This window comes from Aptenodytes forsteri, unplaced genomic scaffold, assembly GCF_000699145.1.
Source record: "Aptenodytes forsteri isolate BGI_AS27 unplaced genomic scaffold, ASM69914v1 Scaffold320, whole genome shotgun sequence".
NCBI lineage: Eukaryota > Metazoa > Chordata > Aves > Sphenisciformes > Spheniscidae > Aptenodytes > Aptenodytes forsteri.
Window position 1 is genome coordinate 1,761,885 of NW_008794890.1, and position 23,291 is coordinate 1,785,175.

General features: G+C 38.2%; 1 protein-coding gene across 3 annotated transcripts in view; it reads right to left on the minus strand.

Moving 5' to 3' along the window:
- The window catches only part of PCDH15 (protocadherin related 15), a 387,556-nt gene that overhangs the window by 236,258 nt on the left and 128,007 nt on the right, over nucleotides 1-23,291 (minus strand). For all 3 annotated transcript variants that reach the window (XM_009275078.2, XM_009275076.2, XM_009275077.1), the window contains exon 7: nucleotides 20,554-20,724. In XM_009275078.2, coding sequence (XP_009273353.1) covers nucleotides 20,554-20,724 — 171 coding nt within the window. The remainder of the gene's footprint in view (nucleotides 1-20,553; nucleotides 20,725-23,291) is intronic.

Consider the following 23,291-nt stretch of genomic DNA (forward strand, 5'->3'; position numbering starts at 1 on the left):
GTTTTAAGCTCCTACTAAGGATAGTGAGGAAAAGGAACAACTGATTTTTTTAATTTATTTATTAACATGGAGCTTAATAAATTTAGGATTGCAGTTGCATTCAATAATCCAAACTATCTCTAGGCATCTACATAAAAACGTTTTTTTTTTTCACCATCACATGGTGACTGAAATACAGTATGGAACAATTAAAAGGAAATTTACAACTGAGATGCAGAATATGCATTTTGTGCTTTTAAGCATAATAAAAAGTGAATGGTTTTAAAGTTACATATTTTCCAAAGATTTTGCATGTGCATTATTTATTTAAAACATTTTAAGGTGTCCATGACCGCCAGACTTTCAATAGAAAGATACGTAAAATGTCATAAGTGTGAAATGTAATAACTCAATTATTTGATTAAAAACTGAAACTGAGGGCTTTTGTCTTCTTATATGGACACTTTTGATTGACTGTTCAAATGACTGCCACCTGCCTCCCCCTCCTTCCTTAGTTATAACTCTGCTCATCATCCTCCTCCCCTGAGATTTTTCTCATCTACGTTTTGGGGGTAAAACATTGCTTCTCAGCACTGCACAAGGTCTTTGGAAGATATCAGCGTGGACCTTGCAGAATACAGCGACTTCATGCATTATTGAACAGTAGCTTTTAAGTGACTTAAAACCTCTCAGGTCAATAACTCAGTTCTCCCTGTATCTAACACTGTTCTCTCGATATTGTCCGTTTGTTACTAAATAATTACATGTTAAGAGTCATGAAAGACCAAAACCTAACTGCAAGACTGAACAACAATTTAGGATTTCAAATTAGCTACCCATGCTGTATCACATACAGCACTATGCTGAATTCAAGTTGCCATAGGCTCGTTCACGGCACCGATTCTATCAAGTACTAAGCATTACATGAGAAAAGAAAAAAGCACTGATTGGTATTTACTATGAGTTACAAGTTTAGAAATTTTTTTTTTTCTTAAAGACAGGGGACGATAATAATTGTTGCACAGATGATATCGAGGATAGCTCTGCTTTAAAAAAAAAAAAAAATCCTATCTTTTCAATAGTCTACATGAGCTGCAAAGCTACATTTGCCAACCGTATCAATTTATGGAGAACTTCTTCCTCTAGGGAAGTTAAGAAGGAAAAGAGAGGAAATGACACATTTTTAGAGTTAGAACAACATGATGTTCTGCACAGAGCTTTTTTTGCTTATTACCACAAAAATGATTGTGTTCTGAGAAACTGAAACACAGTTAACCTTACTGAACTAGGACACTGCCTGGTTTTGAGCAGTTAATTTATTAATAAGAGCTGTCTTTCACATGATTGAAGACAACAGACCATGAACCAGCCATAGGTTCACAAACTGGGGTGATGCTGCTTTGACGATTAACAACTACTTCAGCTCCCACCTGCCTGTCCTGAGATGCTCCTGGGAGTCAGTGGTCAGGGCCACTAAACAGGCAGAAGTAAACATTACCAACTGCTGTAAAAGATAAAAAAAAAACATACAAAAAGGAAGAGTTCCCAAACTTTTGTTTAAAAAAAAACAGACAAAAAGGAAGAGTTCCCAAACTTTTGTTTAGATTCACCAAGGCAAGCTTTCCACCCATAGCACTCCTATGTCTATTAGCTTGCATGAAATCCACTAACAGAAGGAACAAAACCTACATCTTTAGAATTTATTATTGTACTCAAACACGGCGAGACATTTTCTCCCCACTAATTCAGATGGAAGACTAAGTTATTAAGACATAGACAAAGACTGCTAAAAAATAAAAAAAAAATTGGAAACAAAAAAAGGAGGAACATCATGAAAATACCCATTACTCCAGGTTGACCAAAATAAGATACATCACAGTGCCTTGAGCAACAATCCACCAAAAAAAGGAATGTTCACTTGCATTAATATTTCAATATGCCGGTTTGTGGTGGCATTTCTTAGGCAGACACACAGTTAACTGACCTTTACCCAATATATGCATTACTAACATGGCTGTGAAAACCTGTCCTAAACCACAGTCTTACCAAATAAATTGATATTCTTTTTACAATAATTTCCTTTGTCATAGTAAACCTTGTGTTACCTATTTGATTGTCCTAGGAGCTCTAAGGCACTCATATACACATATACTATCTGTTCCCTGGAGGTATGCAGGACATTTATATGATGATTAATGCTGAACAGTTAAGCATTTTCTGTAAGGAGTTCAATAAATTGTCTAATATTTAAAAATCTGAAACTTCTCCCAGGCATTTTTCTCTGAGAACATAAGAACATATATTCAATTGTGAAAAGAGCATACCTAATTCCTAAATACTAGCTTATTCTAATTTATTCAGATTCGGCAATTATAATATTCATTAATTGGGGAGGAGATTAAGAAAGGTACTTTTTCATATGGTAGCAATTAAGTATTTTGATCTGCGTCAGCTCAACTGACAACGTTGCAACAGAGATTGCTTCCAACACTAGAAGACTGATGACATTATGTCACTCAATTGGCAACAGATTATAAAAAGTCACCATTTTCCATACATTTCCAAGTACTTCTCCCTTTTTCTTGTTCTCAGTCTTCACATTTACTACGTGTCACAGTGGCAACCCTCTGCCACCACCTACCCCACACCCCCATCTGCACTGGCATCCCCCATCAATAACTGCAAGCAAACCCAATTGCCTTGCCCTCCCATTTTCCCAGCTGCCAGCAAGCACTGCTTCCCTGCTGCTGCTTCCACACTATCAATCACTCCACGAGGCCTTGTGCTGCCTTCGTGTCAAGTGGCATGCACTGACACCCCCAGGGAACACCAGTATTTTTATTGACAGCTAGCACCAAGTGCAGTTTAACTACAAAAATCGAGGCCAGGGACTTGTATGCTCGAGAATCCCCTCTTTCCCCAAGCTGTGGGCCTGAATCTGTACAATCATCCAAATTTCTAGCCAAGGACACAAGGAACTGAATTCTGCACCGATTCAGGAGCTCAATGATTTTCAAGAAAATAGGACCAGAGTTCCGTGCCCCTCTGTTGTCAGGTTAAAATACATAAAGAGAGTTTGGCAAACTGGATTAAATCACTGAAACCCACAGGCTATTTCTTGTGTTCGACAATTTATAGTCTCTACTGCTTTGAACAAACTAAGGAAGATGCACATAATGCTTTGCAACATCCAAATTGTATGAACATACAGATGCAGCATTCTTTTCTTTTCCCACACGTTTTTGTGTGCATCATGTTATTTTCTAGGAAGTGCTGAGAATTGTAGAGTATTTCAGAATAACTTTTACTGACAACACAAAATATTCCAAAAGAAAACAATGCATTTAACCATCAGTTTTTCTTGGGTTTCTCTCACAGTTGAAAGCAATTTAGATAAATGTATTTTATCAGAACAGGGTTGTCAATATTAGCACAATTAGTTAACACAAAACATTTCATGTCAGCATTTTAAACCCTGAAAAGTATTATTTTTTCAGCTTTCCCAGTTAGGAAGCTGTAACTGTGCCCAATGGATTTCAAATAAAGCCTGGAGGCATTCAACACACATCACACTCACAGCTTAGTTGATGAATTTACCGATCAAGACAGCAGAACTCTCATCTTTATGCAAACAAGGGTGAGAAGCTTTTTGCCGGATAGAAAATATTAGGAAAACAACATACATTACCCCTTCAAAGGGAGCCCTACAATATTAAACCAAGAAAGTTTTTGATGAATTGATGAATCATTATGGTTACACTGGTTTTGCTTGTGCTTTCTTGAGAAACATGTGAGATTAGAATACAAGCTGTAAATCGGAGATTAGCTAAGTTATATCCATGCTGTGCAGAAATACATACACTATTGCCAACACACAGTACTAAAACAGCAGGAAGAACTGCAAAACCATTCCAACATCGTTTCTTGCTGCTACTTCAGAAGCTTTGCTAGTACAACGGCTGTGACAAAACACTAATGAACACAAATCCATCATAAAGTACTTGCACGTCAGTAAAATGAAGAAAATATTTCAATGGAGTTATCCAACCACAAGTGAAGTAAATCCAAAAAGCAAGAAACAACCTAGAAAAGTATATTCAGCTGAAGATACTACCAAAAACTTGTCATTAGTCAGACTGAGTATGTCATGTCAAATCTCCTATTTATAGGATCTCAACATCCTCCCTCTCTTCTTGCCTTCCCATCGATACCTACAAGTGCCTACAGACACTCCCTTTGATCAGTGAGCAAACACAGGGAGAAGCAGTGTCTCGCATCAGGAGTTTGCAGAATTTCCTATGCTACTTTTTGAGGGCTAATGCAATACAAAGATATACAGGAATACAGGGTGAATGGGATTTTCTGATCCTCCTCTTTCACACAATACAGAACACCAAACTTCTGGGCTAAGATCTCAGCTGAAAGCCAATACAAAGAGAGAGGAAGAAAACCCCAAGCACAGATTTAAAACACACTGTGAAGCTGAAAGAGAATGGAGAGTAAATCCTCTGCAGAAAATTGTTCTGGTCAAATTGTCTCAGGAGCTGAACAGGTTTATATAGCAACAATTCTGTGCCTCGGAAACTGCTCCCCAAAAAAGGGCAAACCTACATGAAGAAACCAACCCCGTCAAAATCTACATTGCTCAACCCTAGAGATTTGCAGACAATTCACCTAATTGATACTTCTTACTTGTTTGCAACACTGCAGATACATCTGAAGGTTCATGCTCTGTTAAAATAATACTTCTTACCACCAGATGATGTTGCAGAGTCCAACCAGATTGTGTGAAATGTCCACACTCAATATGAAAATGAAATATGAGCAGCATTGAGCAGCATTCCTGGAGATTTGCTTTACTGTGTAGCACTTGGGTGAAAGGGCATTTTTATCAATACCACTAGTAAAACAGGAACTGTCTTATACCAGTCCATCCAGGGGAATCTAACTATTAACAGTAGATAGTAAAATTGGTATTACAAAATAATTGTTAAAAATTGTTCAGTTCAAACATATGTATAAGCAGAAAATAATTATAATGGGAGTTGATCTGCAAGTTTAAAATAAATCTACCTTTTCCATTTATTTATTTTTAAGAAGTTTACTTTCATTTCTAAAAGCCACTGATAAAAAGCAGATAATTTATGCAGTTGACATGTCGGAACTAACCTCTCATGTCTTCTGTGGGGGTACAAAAAGTGTTTTACTAACTGATGGGAAAAACTAAGACACAAGATGGATTATTAAAAAGGGACCTGCCTTCTAAATTCAGCACCGTAATTGTCAAATAGCTTTTAGCACCTTATTTGGTTGTTCAATATAATCCATGGTTGCCGTGTTCTTAGTTTTCTGTTGTGTCCGATGTTTCTGCAGTTTACTAAAATGAAAACTGTAAAATTCAAATATCCTGACAGATCATGTTGTTAACTGAGCAAGCTGTCAAAAAACACAATTCCTTTCATTTATTTGTAAAAACAAGCCACCTTTGAAGGGGAAAAAAAATTTTGAAAGAGCAGCAAGATAGCATAATGAATCAGAGCAAAGAGGAAAAGAGAGACTATTTTTATCAATGATGTCTTCCAGAACAGCAGGTCCAAAAAAGAATTTAATTTCATCAGGATCTGATTACGGTGTTTACTAAATTGCTTTTTCTGTATCTGACATACTTTATAGGAAATGTCTCCAACAGTGAATCTGTGCTGGAGACTAAACAAAAAGCATTATGCAATGGGCCTCCTGCCTTGGCTCGCAGGTATAATCTCCTGTGCAATTCAGGCAAAAGCAAGAATTCAGTCCAGAGGTTCTACTTGTTCCAATGTGATGACTGTGATTAAAGAACAATAAACATTTCCTTTTTGACTTTTCACTTTTTGTCCATACAAACTATGAAGTCTATTTCCTTGATTATCTTTCAAATTCTTGATGGTAGGTTTATTATTATGATTTCTGTTCAGGATTCAGAATGAGGCAAGAGAACGGCTGCAGAAAAGCAAGCTGTAAAACCCAAGACAAACGCAGCTACTTCTGCTTGACACAGATCCACAAAAAATAGAAAATATTTAAAGATCAGTGTAACGCTACCATAATGACTTAAAGATTTTTTTTATTTATTTCGAAGAATAATTTAATTACAATGCAAAAGTCTGTGAAATATTAACCCCATTTTGTTTTCTTTTAAATGCATATTACTCTCAGAGGTGAAAAAGGAATACAGTTGTCGGCTGTTTCAACAGCTGCTAATTTTAGCTGAGTTTGCAAACACTTAATCTTACTTGATACTGTTAAGGAGAAGAGGCTGATGGCTTCTCTGTGCCTTTAGAAAAATTAGCCACAATATAATATACTTAAAAGGCACAAGAAGTTATAATCAAAAGCAGGGCATAGCCTGAATACATACAGACTGGCTTAGCAAGTACCTTCAGCCTGAAAAAAATGACAAAGAAGAAATACGCAAAAGGTCTATAAAACTGTGTGTTACAGAAAGCGTGCGTAGGATCAACTGCTCACTGCCTCTTGCATACCAGCAGCTCGGGAACGTCTAAACAAATTACCTGGTGGCAGGCTCAAAAAACGCAGAACAACAAGGATCTTCACCCAAATACAGTCATGCTATGGTGCTCCTTGCTACAGGCACTGTAGGTGCTAAAAGTTATCTCAAAAATCCCAGGCTCACAGAACAAAAAAAAAAAATATCTCTACTATTAATTTTTAAGACAGCGCTTCTAATTGCGAATGGGAGAACCCTTTAGGGAAGTATAACCAGTATCACTGGTATGGGACCTTTCTTATATTAATTTGTATGAAACTGGACAAAAAAACCCATAACAAAACACTAATTCATTTAAAATTCAAAAAAAAGGTAAACATAGAAATGAACAGGTCAGTATTTCACGCAGATCCTTTGTCTCTTGACTGATTCATTTTACACATAGATTAAGATAGTATTGTTGGTTTGGTTTTTTTATTTACACATTTAGTATCTTCCTTCAGAGAACTTTGCTTTGGTAGAGCCATTTTCTCACCTGGAGGAACAAGCAGGGTCAAAAGTCTCAAAGGAGAGGAAATTTCGGAAGCATTGAATCTGCAGCTAAGCAGTGTTCCCATCGGTCAGACTGGGATATAGGAGTTTAACATTTGGGGTTAGCAAAACACCACTATGAACCACCACTCAGCTTTGTGAAGAAACATTTACATTTTCTTTACTGATTTGTTTTGTTTTCGTTTTTTGTACTTGCAACTAAATGGGCGCTTTTGTAGTTCAGGCATGGGAATGTCAGCTGTAACTACCTAACACCTGACTTTATTCAAACTGTATCCACCACTGTCCTTTTCTCATTAAAGTTCGTCACCCTGTCAAGAGATAATTTTAGGTAGAGGTTTTGTGCCCAGAGCCAGCTACTAATTCTATATCACTATTATTATATCCACTTTATTATGCTGCTTTAATGGTAACATTAACAGTGGCGTTAATGCCACTTAGATGGAAGGTTAAAGGAAAAATTAGTTTTCCTAGGTGTATTTTGGATGCTTTAATTTTCAATAAATTTATGCAGTTATGCAGATATATCATATGTGTGCATGTACACACACAATCTGCAAGGCTCACTTCATCTATAAGTTCATCCTCACGTCTTTTTATGGTATAGTGAAATGTTACTCTTACCTTTAAATGCTTCTTTTCCCAAATCCCAATACTCTTCCAGAACACAAAGCAGGAATTGTTTACAAAGCAAACTCCTACCTATCTAGCCATACAAGCTGCTTTAAACTTGAGCACTGCTGTACAGCCAGAGGTATTGATGCAGAGCCAAATGCAGACTAACCACATTTTCCTGTTTCTGAAGAGGGTGTTCCAGCTCACCATTAATTTCCTCATGCTCTAGAGGAAAGACTGCTAGGATTTAAGCAAGGTTTTCTACAGAAGCATTATCAATAGCACAGAGCAGAGGCAAACATAATCGTACTGGTAAAGGTGATGATAGGCTGCCCCCTCCCTACCCTACACGCTGCATCATGCAGCCCACGGCTGGAGGCAGGGAAATGCTCTTTGGCATGGCTCAACATTCTCTATGGCTTCTTCATGTTTTAGACAGGGGGTCAGGGCACTGGGGAGAAACTGAGCTGCTGGGCTGGGACAGCAAGGCTCCTTTGGCTGCTCCCTCCTCGGTGTGGTCCCAATGTGGACGGCACAGCTGGGAAGGGCAAACACTGCCTCAGGAACACGACAACAAAAAGTGGAACAAGGGCACATCTGTACCACAGACTGCAGTGGACCAAGGATACTCCCAAGCTAGCCTTGAAAGACCAGGGACAACCAGAAAAACAGGTAGAGCAGCCCAAGGTGAGCTCTGAGCTGCCATGCCTCCATTGCTATCAAGAGCCATACCATGAATGCCAAGCCTAGTGAGGAAGTCTGTGCCAAATCACGTGCCCGCAGGTGTGTAACATCACACAACTGCTGATGCAAAGGTGATAGCAAATCCTGCTGCCCTGTTTCAGAGCAGGGCCACAAGACTTCATGGTGCTCAAAAGGGAAGCAGCCTCCTGCAGCCTCCAAATGTTAACGCTTCCACCCCAGAGAGGAAGCTCCTCTGCTACTTTATCTCCCACTACCTGCAAGTGTACTTGCACATATCTGCAAAACCTTAATTGATTAATCACTATTTGATTAATTGAAGAACTAGTATAATCTGCACCCTCTGCATTGTGAAAACAAGCTGGAAAGAGGAATCTTTCTTCCTGACCCCTAATGAACAGCTAGTTTATAGTTTAACAGGATAGCCTAGCTATTGAAATTATAATTATCTCTACAAGGATCAGTGTTACGACATTGATGAGAATTTTTCTGAAGTTCACTGATAAAGCATCACTACAAAAGTATTTTGTCTAAATGTCAACATTCAAAACGTTTAAATGTTTCTAAATGACATTTAAGGATCAAATAAATTAACACATAGGCTTCCTCTTTGACAATAGCTCCACTTCACGCCATAACAAAGATGGGTTTATGAAACAGAAAACAGAAGTGCATATTGTGAAAGCGGCTTTTGTGTCACGGCAAATATCCAAGACAGCAATTAAATCACACAAGTAGTTGATTGTATATTCAAGATACAGGCCAGAGCTCAGAACAAGACAGGGATGGTACTTCCTCAGGCACTCTTTCCTCTCCTGAAGCTCTAGTTTTTGAGGAGAGAAAGGCTCCATCACTTCATATCTGAAATCCCTTAATGGCATCACAGAAAGCAAGACAGTTTCAAACCCCAGGTTGTGAGATATCTCGCAAAAGTGAGGAATCACACTTTTCTACTGTCCTCATGTGATTATTGGTGTATGCTGTGTGATCTCACACGTTATGCTGAAGTCATCTTTGTTATGAGGCAGGTGGGTTTTTTTTTCTTCTTTCTAACAAACTTTAAGTTGAAAACTGGAGAATGAACAAAGAATACAATAGGATGAAACAGCAAGATCAACTAAGACTAGGGAGTTTGGCAGGTTTTGTACTTCATGAATTGAACAGATTTTTTGGCATTGGTTTTGCCACACAAGAAGGTGGTTTACAATAGCAAACCTGTACTACTGCACACACCAAACCCACCCAGGAACCCTGGCAATCTCTCTCAAACACTCATGTACTTGGCTTATGTGGCTGATGTGCCAGGCCAAAGTTTGAATCAAAACAGATCATCTTCATTTCCAAAAGGAAATTACTTCTAATTACAGCTCCACAGTTACTTCTTCCAAGCAAAATCAGGACCCTTTTTCTTCTTAGCTCCTGACAAAGCTATAAGAATTGAGTATTTTCCCATTAGTGTTCCCAGTAAGTTACTAACCATGATGATAAATATCAGGCAATTAATAGAGCATTTCTATATTTAGAAAAAAGAAGAAAATTATGTATATGATAAAATCGGTCATTTTTACCAGTTTATTCCCCCCTTACTCTTGGTAATTAAAGGAACCACATTTGAGATTAACTCTCTAAAATTTCACTTTACAGCTCGATAAACACCTAGAAAATGTGCCTGTTTTCACCATCAGCCAAATATCCAGGCCAGACTGGGTCTCTGGTGAACTACCAGAGTTCCTGCTCCTCCTGCACCAGCAAGGGATCCACATAGCCCCTGTGTATCAGGGGTCACTCGATAACCCAGTCCTAGCAATAAACTAAATGTGTTTCTCTCACCCCAAACACAACTTCAAAGATGATCTGCAATGATATTTTTCTTCTCCTATTTCATTTTTAACTGTATATTGTCCAAAACTTCTCAGTTTTCAGTCAAGCTTGATCCTTTTTCCCTTAAAACCTCCACTTGTGCATTTTAATAAAGATTAGTTTTAGTGAAAGCCTAAAGCATGTAAATCATGCTCAACCAATTCTCTTTTCACATTATAAAAAAAGTCCATGTGTCTTCCTCTTCTATCTTTCTATGAAAATCACTATTCTCCGGTACATACCAAACATAGGAGGCACGATCTCCACCACAGTAATCCCATATGTAAAGCAGGTTTCCTGTACTCAGAGCGAACTGTGACATATCACTTTATGCCTATCCATAGATATCAACTCTAATTCTGAAACGCAGCTTGGTTAAAATCACCAGCAGGAAAGTATCTTTCAGATTATATTCTCTTATTCTGCAGTCTTGCTGTTATTTTCTCAGCCAGAAACAGTGTTTTCAATAACTGAAACATATGGGTTTTTTTCAACATTCGTTCAATGTTAGAAGTTAAAAGCATGGTTTGTTTTGTTCTTGAAGTGAAAAGCAGCCAAGTTAACTTCTCTATCTGAAATACATCTATATTTAAAATCATAAGTTAATCTTAGATACTGAACAGTGACTGTCCTGCCTGATCAATATATCAAGCAAGTGAAGTGTCTGCCTGCCTAAGAGAGAATATCCAAAACAATTCTCAGGTATTCACATATTAAAGTTACTGACTATTCTTTTTAATTAGGCATGCCGTCTTGGTATACTCCCAAATACATAAAAATTAATTACCTGTAACATCACAATCTTTGTAATTTTAACCTTTTCATGCTTCATTACTTTTCAGTGACATTTCCTTTAAAACAAAGGCAGTCAAGAGATTCCATATGGGAGACAGACAATCACAAAAAAGGAAAAGATAGGGAAAAATGATAGCAGAAGACTTAAAAAATGTTTTATGACTCCTTCTCATGCACTAGCAGATAATCAATAGCCTATCAAATCCGTCCATTTTGACTTTGCTGAAAGAGTCATTTCCATAAAGTTAATTCAAAATCACTGATATCAAGTTATAAAAAACCACTATGTTAGTAAATCTACTGTGAACGCTACTACTTATTTAACAATGTCCATTATCTTGAACTTAATATCAATCTGGTGACCCCTGTATGGCTGCAAGTAGAGTGAAAAGACTGAAAAAAATGCAAAAGTTTATCCATAAACTTTAAAGGGGAACTCCACCCAAGAGAGGATTTTATCATTGCTTTTGAATTGCTTTCCGACTTCCAAAGCAATTCAAGATTGCCTATCAGTTCATCATGGATCTATGCTTAAATTTAATTAGAAAAATTGCTATCTATTGCTCAACTATACTGCAAATAACCTGGCCACAACAACTTGCCTTTTTCAATAAAAAAATACACTGACAACTGCATACGTGTTATGGGAGTCAATCTTCATTTTCCCTTTCCTAATCTCAGTTTCAGGTTTTACCTAAATTGCTAATGAAAAATTAATACCTGAAAAATGGGTCAATTTGCTCATCTTTCAGCCAGTGGCAAAGGGACTATTCAAAGCCTCAAGACACGAGAGAGATTCTTTTCTAATTTACTGAACAAGCAACAACCCAAGAACGTATAGATACAGCCCCAAATTTTAAAGCATTTCTCTGGTTAGTTCTTGTAGTATGTCTGAAGTAACACCATTGCCCTGCCTAACGAATAATTTTTGGCTAGTAAATACACAGGAACACATTCATCTTACAGCTCAACAGTTGACAGCACATGCTATCTGTCACCGAAGATTTTAGTCTAATTAACACCAATTGCCAGGCTTTTCTAAATAAATATTCTAAGATATAATATACAGATAAGAAAGTAACTAAACCTTTTAGTAGCAAATAATGATTTGCCAGTGCTATTTTGTCTAACGTTTACTCAGAAACAGGAGTATTTGTGAAGAAAAGGCAGAATGATTATGGCATTAAATATGAGAATGAGTTCATACAGAAAGCTGTACAACATGTGCATATGGTGAAACCAAAAAGTTTACAGCCTAGTCTATAATGTACGAGAGGCCTGATTTTCTATGCTCTGGAGCTATGATGTTGATTAGAGAGTGGTTGCAGAAATGTTAAACAAAATATAAGCTTTTACCTTTAATCATTTGTTGTATAGACTGTATAGAAATTCTGAAATAACAGCTCTTAGAGGTTGATCTTCTCACCTAAACATTTATTTAAAACCAAAGCATGCTTATACTTATTTCTCTTTCCTACCAAGCCCTGAAACCATGAGATACAAAGAACCCATGGGTTCATTATTGGTAAACGTAAGAGAGATCCTCAGGCAGCATGAACATAGTTGAAGTCAAAGATGAACACAGCACAGTTAATAAGGAATTTGCTGCGTTCCCAGATACTGATTACTGAGAAACGCACATCTGAATTCAAAGCTAATATCAGTTCCTAACACAGGAAGAGATAAAGAAACAGATAGACGGGAAAAAACAACAAAATCTTTTACGTGAGAGACAGAGCATACCTACTGGGCTAGGCAGCAAGACGTATCTCTATGAACAGCCCATCTATTTTCCTAGAGCGCCCCAGCATACCTCCAATTTCAGCCAAGTCTCAATGCCAGGTAACACTGCAGAGCTGGACACTGCCTATTCAAAATGCAAAGCCACTTCCTTCCTTACCAAAAATATTTGTATAAGAAGAAACATGCAGTTCTCCTAATGATGAGCTCTCTGGAAGCCACAAACCCAAGCCACACTTCAAACATTCAATTATGTCAGCAGACTTAATTGTGCTCAATCATGGTCTAATTCCAGGATGAAGTGTAAATACCATCCCCTAAAAGAGCATTTAGCATCAGTCCCAAAAATTGGATAGCATTCTTTTTTGCTAAGAGAGGAGTAATTAGAAACAAATTAAATCTCAAATAATTTCCTGATGCTTGATGCAACTAAATCACCAGCACAGCTCGTAAGACTATACAGGCAGAGTAGGCCAAAGGCTGGCAAACCTCTTTTACCATGTTTCAATAAAAGATTCCAAATCTTAGTAAAAATAAGGCAAAGAAAAGAAAGGCATATTGAGATACAAGCGCTTCAGAAACAAACAACTTCCTAAATTAGCCATGAACATTTGCAGTTTTAAAGGTACCATATCTAACCAAGAAAAAAAACTCTTTGGCAAGAAAAACTGCCACTCTAACCTGATTTTTTAGCTTTATGCAGTTTGACTATCAGTAGGGGTAAATTCACCCCCATGCACATTTGACTTTAAGCAGTCACGCTTGCAAGAAAGAAACCACTTTCATCAGGGGTAAGCGTTCCCGCTTTTCTATGAGATTTTACACTTCACACAGGTAAAAGAGGCAGCTTCCTTACACATTTAAAGGTTTTATTAAAGTTGATTTAACCACACATATTCACTTCAACTCAGACTAAATTTTTAATTTGCCAAATTATGAAGACTGTGTGTTTCAGTGCCACAAAAATCTTGCTTAGCATCTGTATGGAAGCTCAGGCTGAACTAGCAAGTTTCTCTCAAACCTCAGGGAAGGGTATTGGGTTTTAGTGTGCATGGTAGATACCTAGATAAAATGTCTTCTGTGAGTAGGGATTTCCCACAACAAAAAATAGAAATAAATAGAAAAAAAGCACACTAAAAAAAACCACAACATTTTGATGAACTTTATTCTTTGACTAATACCCGCCGCTGTAACTAAGATGGGGAGATGTTGTTTCTAGAAGTTTCAGACGTTATTTGTTTTGCAGCAAGTTTTATATTAACATGTCTCTATGAGAAAATTTCCAGGAGGTTTTCTGTTTGGAAGGAATTGGGATTTGTACAGTCAGATAGCAAGAAACTTCAATGAAATTACTTCAGAAAGAATTGTTAAGTGGTTGTCATCCTCAAGCCCAGAGGTACTGAAAAAACAGCACCACCTCTGCCATGTTAATTAGCTATAGATAATAAGCATAGAACCAATTTGTACAGAGCTGACTAAACCTGGTTACTTAACGGAAGTGTCCTGTGTTCCCAACACCAGCCCCACACACTGATCAAATGACTTCAAACTCCTTTTTTCTTCTCCACTGCAATTAAACTAGCCTTTCCTGTACTGCTGTAACCTCAGTTCCCTCCTACGGCATTTCCATTTCTCACAACCAGAGAATAACCCATTTCCTCCACATCCCACAGTCTCCCTACTGCAATAAGTGATGGTGCCCAGAACGTACCATAAAGGGTACCCTAAAGGTTCCCAATTCCCCAAACAATAAATGCAAATAACTGCCAAACAGCAATACACCAGGGAAGGTGGTATGAAAGTTATTTTACTGCAACTGCTACAGTATGTCACCTTATGATGCTGAGCTACAACGCTGCAAGGGAATGGGAAATTGCTTGGAGAAAAACTGTTGTGATTGCCCCTAGGGTTTCAGCATGAAATGAAAAGATAAAATGAAAGTTTTAAAAAGCACCTGTAATTTTTGACATAACTATCGGTCTGATGCAAAACACATTTTCCACTGCTAAGTGGGAACTCTTCAAGTGACTCTGGATGCCAAGAAAGACATACTTTCTGCAAAGATGTATTGAGAATTTGATGAATTTACTGTATAGCCACAATTCTTAATATTGTGATGGTTTATTATGCTTTGCATATATGAAAGTCAATGAATTTTTTTTGTCCCTTGCAGGAAGTATTTAACCTTTCTCTTTGGAAAAAAAAAAAAAAAGCTTGTTGAAGTGATCAGAAAAGACTGTTCAATTTTAAACACAGAATATACAATGACCTAACTTTGCAATAAAAAAAATACCATAACTTCTGATTTCTGTGACAGTAGAGCAAAACTGTTCATTTCATCAAAATCTGCAGTTTCCACAGTTTCAAAACTATGTGTTACAGGATGCGCACAGTGCTCTTCAGGGAAGACTCGCTCCCTGACTGATCAAGCAAGGCTTTTACCCAGCAGGATAACAATACCACCTCTTAAAAGTTCAGTTTTCTTCCCCTGAATCCAAACTAATCTAACTCAAGAGGTCCTTCCTGCTAATAAAAGCTTGAGGGTTTCTAAGGGCACTTCCTGCTCTTCAATGTCTTTTTTTACCCCCCTCAACCACACTGTTCTTTGGAGACTTTTTTCTTCTTCTTTTTGTTATTTTAGCCTTTCATCTAGCAGTCCTCTGCTCAGACCCATCTCCTCGAGTCTCTCCTCAACAGGGCAGCTGAGCCCACAGACTTTGTAAGATCCCTGCTGACACAACTCCTAAGGATACTGAGAATAATTAGTACAAAAATAAATACTTTCCATGTAGAAAGAAACATCAGTGGTGCATTAATAAGCAATGTCTCATAATGCTGCTAGGTGTTTAAAGCATTGAATCTTGACTTAGTACAAAGAAAGCCTCATAGGTGTCATGGAGTATACTACTGTTCATGTGGACTGATAATTACCCTGCAGAACCTGATAATGAACCAGTTTGTTGCAAAACTAGTCCAGTAACTGATTAAATAAACCTAATTTATATTTTAGTGCTAATTGTCTTTCCTTCTTTGCATGATGATGGAAAAAATTGAGTATAGAAATGGACAAAACCTTCACAAAGTAAGCATGACAGGAATAGACTGAAAGAGAAAGAAGGAGGAGAAATTATTTTTCCAATGTTATGAGATGTTAATGAGGTTATATTTTTAACTCCATTTGATGACTTGCACATACTGTTAATAAATACTGAAGTCTTCCTGAGACAATGAAAAAAAAAATTACCTAGCAGATTTGATCAGACAGAAACACTAAGGCAAAGACAAAGCTATGTAACAAAAAAAAACCAAACCCAAACCCCAAACCAACCAAAACCTAAAAAACAACACAGGTTTTCTCAGAAACAGAAATTTAGCTAACAACAATAAATTCATTCCTAGAGAGAAAGTAGGACAGCGATAGTTAGGGGAAAAAGACACAGAAGTATATGAACCAATTAGCATACACAGGAGGTTCATACATGCATCCTTTCATGTAGCACAGAGGCCTCTTCTCTTTTTGTTATAAGGCAATATATTTGGCTTGTGGAACTTGAATTTTGAAAGGTTTATGCTAGCTCATTGTAAGACATCACTGAAGCTGTACTTTGCATTCCCCTAAAAGAAATGAAGTCAAAGAATTTGCACATGTATTATGAGACAGAACTTCAAACAATGACTTTGAATGCTGTCTTATCGTGGGCTTTGGTGTCTTTTCTGCAAGATAATAATTTTTGCAATGATTATTAGAGGACTCAAAACTCAGTAGATTTATTTCTTTTCCCTCATAGTCTGGGAACTTGTAAAACAGCTTACTCCATCACTGTCATGGGCACTGAATCAGACTCAACAGGTAGCACTTCACAAGCAAATTACTCTCCAGGAAAGCAATACATAATCCAAGGTGTGGATTATAGGCTGTTAACTTAGCTCTGTGTCTGGGCTTCAGCAGTGGTGAGGCACTTTAGCCCTCACTTACCACTAACCTACCACAGAATTAAGCATTCAGAAGAGCTAATGTGCTATAAAAACATCCAAAGTTTGTTTACTCCAAACTATGAATGTCTGCCTCCTCTACCAAGTTGCAAGAGCACCTCACAAGCATTAGAAATCAGAGACGGTGATGTTTATATGACCTTAGCTGTGATCATAGACCTAATGAGGCCATCACAGCAATTAATTACAGTAGCTCATTGGTGGCACTGCAGAAGTGACACCTGCAAAACCAGGCAACCATCAATGAAGAACATCACACCTTGTGGCAAAGCTCAGTTGGTTGACTGAGAAGGTACTATCATAACATTTCATTCTATATGCACACCTAGAGAGGACCATCAGATAACCTTTGGCTGTGCTTGGAAGATCTGCAGCTTTGGGGGAATTTACACTGTCTGTAGAAATGGCAGAAATGTAAAACAGGTTTTTACAAGTGTATAAACAGTAATTATACAGCACTCTGCCCAGCCTGGAGCAGATTTATATAATATTATTAATACTGCCATGAGTCAGACCAACTCTCAGAAGGCACAGTGTAAACCTTGATATTGTTCTTCAGGAAAATAAATTGCTTCTCTGGTAACAAAGAGATCCATTAATTTTGCTGGCCTCTTCCATCTCCGCCAGCCAAAGACCATAAACAAAGCACACGCTGCATGGATTCTTCATTGCCAATGTATCCAACTGCTTCAGAGCATCTACGGGAAAGAAGCTTGAAAGAAAATACGATTTTTACCTCAGTAAAGTAACCATGCAAGACTGAACAAAAATATTATTCTTACCAGTTACATTAAATTCTTTACTTTAGGGGTCAGTTCAGTAAGCATCTTGCCCTGTAAAGCAGGACTTCTTTTTCAAGCTACTGCTTCTGAATAATTCATACTTCAACGCTCTTTGTTCTAGATTCATTAAAATTCCTTCTCATGTTCATTGAAAAATTAAAAAGCAAATTAAAAAAATGACAAAGTTGGACTAAAAATAGTCCTTTAGCCTATGTAGTGGCTATGATTAAAAAAAACTTCAGCAAACAGCATTCTGTTCTATTTGCTACACCCACTGGAAGATTCAACACCTGCAGTGTAGTAAAGATTAATCTCTTAAAAAAACAACTGGTGCAAGAAACTTCAGATAAATCATTCTGAGGAGTATATTGGTCACTATCAACTTCTATATAACCTGATATCGTAGTTATAGTCTTACAGCATTATGGACTCAGATGGGTCTTGTCTATGTGGTGCAACACAACAGTTTCACATTATGCAGAAACCTCCAACCTATCTCTGAATGAGGTCCTCTGCCCAGGCTGCTTTGCCAGATCAGAGCATCACGTGAATCCACTGTCAGCCCCTGGCTAGTCCAGACAGCTCAGGCTTCTCTGCATTTTATTATACTGCTGTTTGCAGGACAAATGTAATACATATGTTTACTAGCTGAACCTTTTTAGGTACCATCCATATCTTCTAAATTAATTATAATTTAGAAGTCAAGTAAATATTTGAGGTACCAAGGTAAAACTTTGAGTTCAAACTTACTTCTTCCACTTACGTTTATGAAAACAGCTGCAGTGCTACAAATAGATAAACAGCAAATAACTGGTAGTTTATCAACAGAACCGGTTTCTCATTTCATAGATCAGATTTCTCAAGGTGCAGTCTGACATAAAAAAAGCCAAAAAGCAAACAAAAAAAGCTGACACTTGAACAGATTGTAGCTTATGAAGTTGAATGAATACATTTTGCAACTCACTACCTAATCACTAGTCAGATTTTTCCTAGCCTAGACACCCTTCCTTGGCAGACACTGCTTTGTCTTCCAGTGCAGTGTATGTGCCTGACCAAGGGCAGGAATGAAGACAGAGCTGGATTCCTTCCATCTGTGAGAGCTGTATCAGAAAAATTATATGACCTGCATTTTACCTTAAGATAACCAGATAAAAAACAAAGTAATGACCAAACACCAGTTATTCATAATTTCTGTCTCACCTGCCTCTGTTACTGGGAACTCTATCAGATCTGTGCAGATAAAATGGGGTCATACTCTGTCATCCTCCACAGTTTGGGTACCCCAGCAACCCTGACGAGGCCACATACTCAGCTAGAGAATAACTCGTGGTTGCCCAGTTAACTCAAAATGGCACTGAGCCCAAGCCAAATTAACGTAAAATTTAAAATAAAAGGGTTTATTCACAAAGTCCAAAACAGACAACACAGTTACAAAGGGTTATCAAATACCAAGGTGTAGAAGAGAGATGTGTAAATCAATATAATAAGGTTAAATCCGGAACATCTCTTCCTTTCCCAACTGATTTGCTACTGTCAAAAGCTGAATATCTCAAGGCTCCAGTCTTGCTACACCTTACAAATCAGGCTGCAGCTGCTAGGAAGAGCTGCTCTGTTAGGAAGAAACACCACCTCCTTTGGAGGCACACGTGGCCTGTAAGATCCAATATTCCTCCAGAGATTCGCCAAGGGGTCCAGACTGACTTATACCACCTCCCTGAAACTCGTCTAACCCTTCCTTATCCAGAAGGCACACTAATTGCACATCTTGATTACAATAAGCCTTATGTCACTTCCTGGAGATTGTACTGGTTATTAAACCACAGCCTGTACCATTAACCTGTGCAGAAGCAATTCATCAACCAATGTATATTAGGTCTGATTTCAGCTGTTCCTAAAATGGATAAAACAACTGTGAGAGATTCTGAAACTTGCTAAGAGCATCATCTGAATCAACCAAGCAGGGTGGCAGCAGTGCTTGGCCTCCCTGCTCAAGCATATTTGCAGTGGGACCCTGAGGCCAGACAAAGCAGGAAATCACAATGTGTAGAACGGCAAAAGACCACAAGGCACAGGACAGCAAGACAAATAAGGCAGAGAATAGCAGGAACCTCCACACTTACAGTCTCAACCTCCCCTGTCTCCTGGTCAGAGGAAGCAGGACAGAGAGCGTGTCCCACAATGAACAAGGGAAGTCACGATCTCAATGTCAATACTTAACGTTATCTTAATGTCATCTTAATGTCAATGTCAATTGGGTGGGGTAATACCTAGTGATTGAATTGGTTCTTTCTTTTTATATTCTTAAATACGGAAATCAAAGGTCATATATCAATATCAATTATGAAATTCATATTTCTGTTTCATGCACCACAGAGATGCACACCTCCATTATACCAAGCAGCAGTTCTCCTGTAAGGAAGGGAGTTGGCACCACCTTGCATCAAGAAATGATAAAGCTCTCACCTCTTCCTTTTTATGATTCATTGTGCACATTGCAGTGTGAAACGAGCCTTACACTGACCTTAATACATCAGTTAGGATAGGGATGAACTGACACACTTAGTACAAGCATCTACATGGGATAAACACACGTTGCTTTTTAGTGCCTCCTGACTGAAACCAGATAATAGCAACAAATAATCTTTTCAGGGACCAGTGACTAATGCTTCCTTTTCCAAAAAATCTTTCTCCTAAGGTCTGTAACAATCCTGAATGGAATAACATGTCAAGACCCTTCTCACAAGTGCTTCTTCAGGATATTTCAAGAGCAAAACACGGACAGATCAGGAAAAGCAATTCCACAATTTATTGAATCTCAGCAAGACTCAGCCTTTGTAGTGAATGAGCAGTTTGCCATTGTATCAAAGCTAGAATTTCACCATCTGTTCCTACCTATATCTCACCTTGGTTTTCTTTTGTTTAGCACAAAATGTGGAACAAAGCATACATGACCTTTCTAGTTACAGTTCTCAATTGCGTCCACAGAAAAAGATGACAGTTGCTTGCAAAACAAACATATAAAACTTGCAAAAAATCAAGACGACTTACAGGATCAGTCAGTTCTGGTAAGCTCGCTTGGTAGGTGAGAGGTCTACAGTCACGAGTATTATTCACCAAGACACAAGGAAGAAACATTGGTCCCAAATCATCACCATCGAGCACGTCTACTGTCAGGGTGGTTGTACTTGTCCTTCGCTCATTAAGATTTTGGGCTCGGTCCTGTGGAGCAAACGAGTTACATTTGGTGAGACTTTCTGAATTCAGAATCTACAAAAAATTTTAAAGTTAAAGCTAAGGGCAAAACATGTAAGCACCATATTTATCCAGGTTCTAGGAAAAAGCTAATTACAGAAACTTCAGCCTCAGAGCTACAGCCTTAAAGGCTCAGAAATACAATTAAGAGGTGAAAGTACCGCTTCAATTAAGAAATACTGTGAGACATCACTCAGAAATAAAAGTTTTGAGAAATTAATTCTCAGGAAATGTGTGAAATGAAGATACATCTTGTTAAATCTATAAAAATGCAGCCTATTTGTATAAGATAAAAAGTCTCTCATGCCTTACTTATAATCTGAAATACACTCTTATGCTGCCTTGTGTAGCTCTACCAAATCCTATCTATAAGTAAAAGGAATTTCACTTCTAGAAATGGAAAGCATAAGCAGTAATGACTTTTTTTAATTGGCAGTGGAGAGGCCCTGGACTGTAATGCTCAATCCATCTCTGCACGCCACAATTTAAGAAAAATTTAGCACCACCCCCACCCCACCCCCCCCAAGAAAAAAACAGCCAGAGGACAGCAATGAGATTCATCTGAGATCTCCAAACTGTAGTCCATGTGGAAAGCTGATTTGTCTAGAAAATTAATTATACTGCTCATGTTTTAAAAGGTTGAAGAACACTTCTGTCCACAATAAAACAGCTACAATGCTGCACCCCAAAAAAGTCTCCATGCTGCGTGACAGGCTCTTTTCAATTCATCATGGTTTGGCTTTTTTTGTTTTGTTTTGTTTTTTTAAATCTTTGCTACACAAGACACCACTGACTACTGCAACTTCTTTATTGTCTCTTTTTTTTCTTTCCAGATGGTACAGAATAAAGCTACACTTTCCTGAATTGTGGGAACCACCCAGATTATTTTTGTACACTGAACAGTGTACACACTAGCAACAGTTAACCTTTTCTTTCTTCTTTTGTTATCATAGTGAAGAAACAGCATGACTATCCAATATTTTTTTTTAAAACAGTAAAAAATACTTCCATTTTCACAAACTGTTGTGATAGCTTTTCTTTACAAAAATATAATCTTGCAGAGGGAATATAGGCCACTAGCTAAGTCTTGCCCTCCTATCCTAGGATAACATTGACAAAAAAGAAAAAAGCTATTTTTTTTTTAAGTATCTATGCTGTTTAATATCATCACCTGTGTAATAGGAATTCATCATTCCTCTAAATCAGATTGGATACATTTTTTTTTTTCCTACTTTGCAGTCCACTCCATTCTTGGAACTGCTTTACATTTACAGTTACTAAATATGGGAATTTCTACATTCAGCTTTCTTCATGATCAATGATGAAAAATAATACCAGCTACAAGGAGCAGCCTCCATTATCAACTAATCTTTTTTACATTCCCCCAATATGTGCCTTTCAGTAACACTGGATCAAAGCACAGATACAGAGTAATTAATTTCATGTAGTATCTTCAAGATGCAAAACCAATAAACAATCACTGCTGATGTAATCAGTGGAATAGAAGTACGATTGCATAGTACATAGAACAGAGAGAATTAAATGCAGCCTGCAGTATTCTGCAGAACTAAAAAAAAAAAAAATGTAAGAGGCAAACTCCTAAAAATGCTGGGCTACAGAGCTTAATTAGAGCCTTTCTTTGAGATCCAGTTTCTCATCTGTGAGCAGTCAAAACTTTAGTGAGCTCAGTTCCCATTTGGGTATGTTTGAGAAATCACATGGCCTAGCAAGACATTTCAATCATGCAAGCTGCCCCATTATGTATAAACATGATACAGAAGCTATCAGCACAGCTCTAGTCCCAAACCCCGTACCACAGAGGTGACAATTTACTGTGTAAGGACGTATATTGAAAGGAATGAACAGATTAATACAAGATTGCTTTGTACTACTGCCACTGCGCATCCCAAGCTGTGCCTTCACCAGTTCTTCCTGCAGCGTCACAGGCTTCCCTCCTCACGCAAGGTGTTCACACTGCTGCATGCTGTGCCTTTCTCTTGAAAAACATGACCTGCTCAACTACCCCAGTTACTTTTCTAGGAGCGCAGTACCTCCAGAAACTCACAGCTCTGACATCAAAGCAAAAGAGCTGTGAATATGCAGTGGTAATCTGCTGAATAAATTATTGATAAAACAACAAGGCAAATCAGTTCTGAGCCTTCCCGTATTCCTGTTCAAGAGATCAGAAAGTTACGTTACCCAGGTAACCCATCTACAAGAAGGGCCAGAAGGAGGATCTGGGGAACTACAGGCCTGTCAGCCTGACCTCGGTGCCCGGGAAGGTGATGGAGCAGTTTCATCTTGAGGGCGCTCACAAGGCATGTGCGGGACAACCAGGGGATCAGGCCCAGCCAGCACGGGTTCATGAGAGGCAGGTCCTGCTTGACCAGCCTGATCTCCTTCTATGACCAGGTGACCCGCCTAGTGGGTGAGGGAAAGGCTGTGGATGTGGTCTACCTGGACTTCAGCAAGGCCTTTGACACCGTCTCCCACAGCATTCTCCTAGAGAAGCTGGCAGCTCACGGCTTAGACAG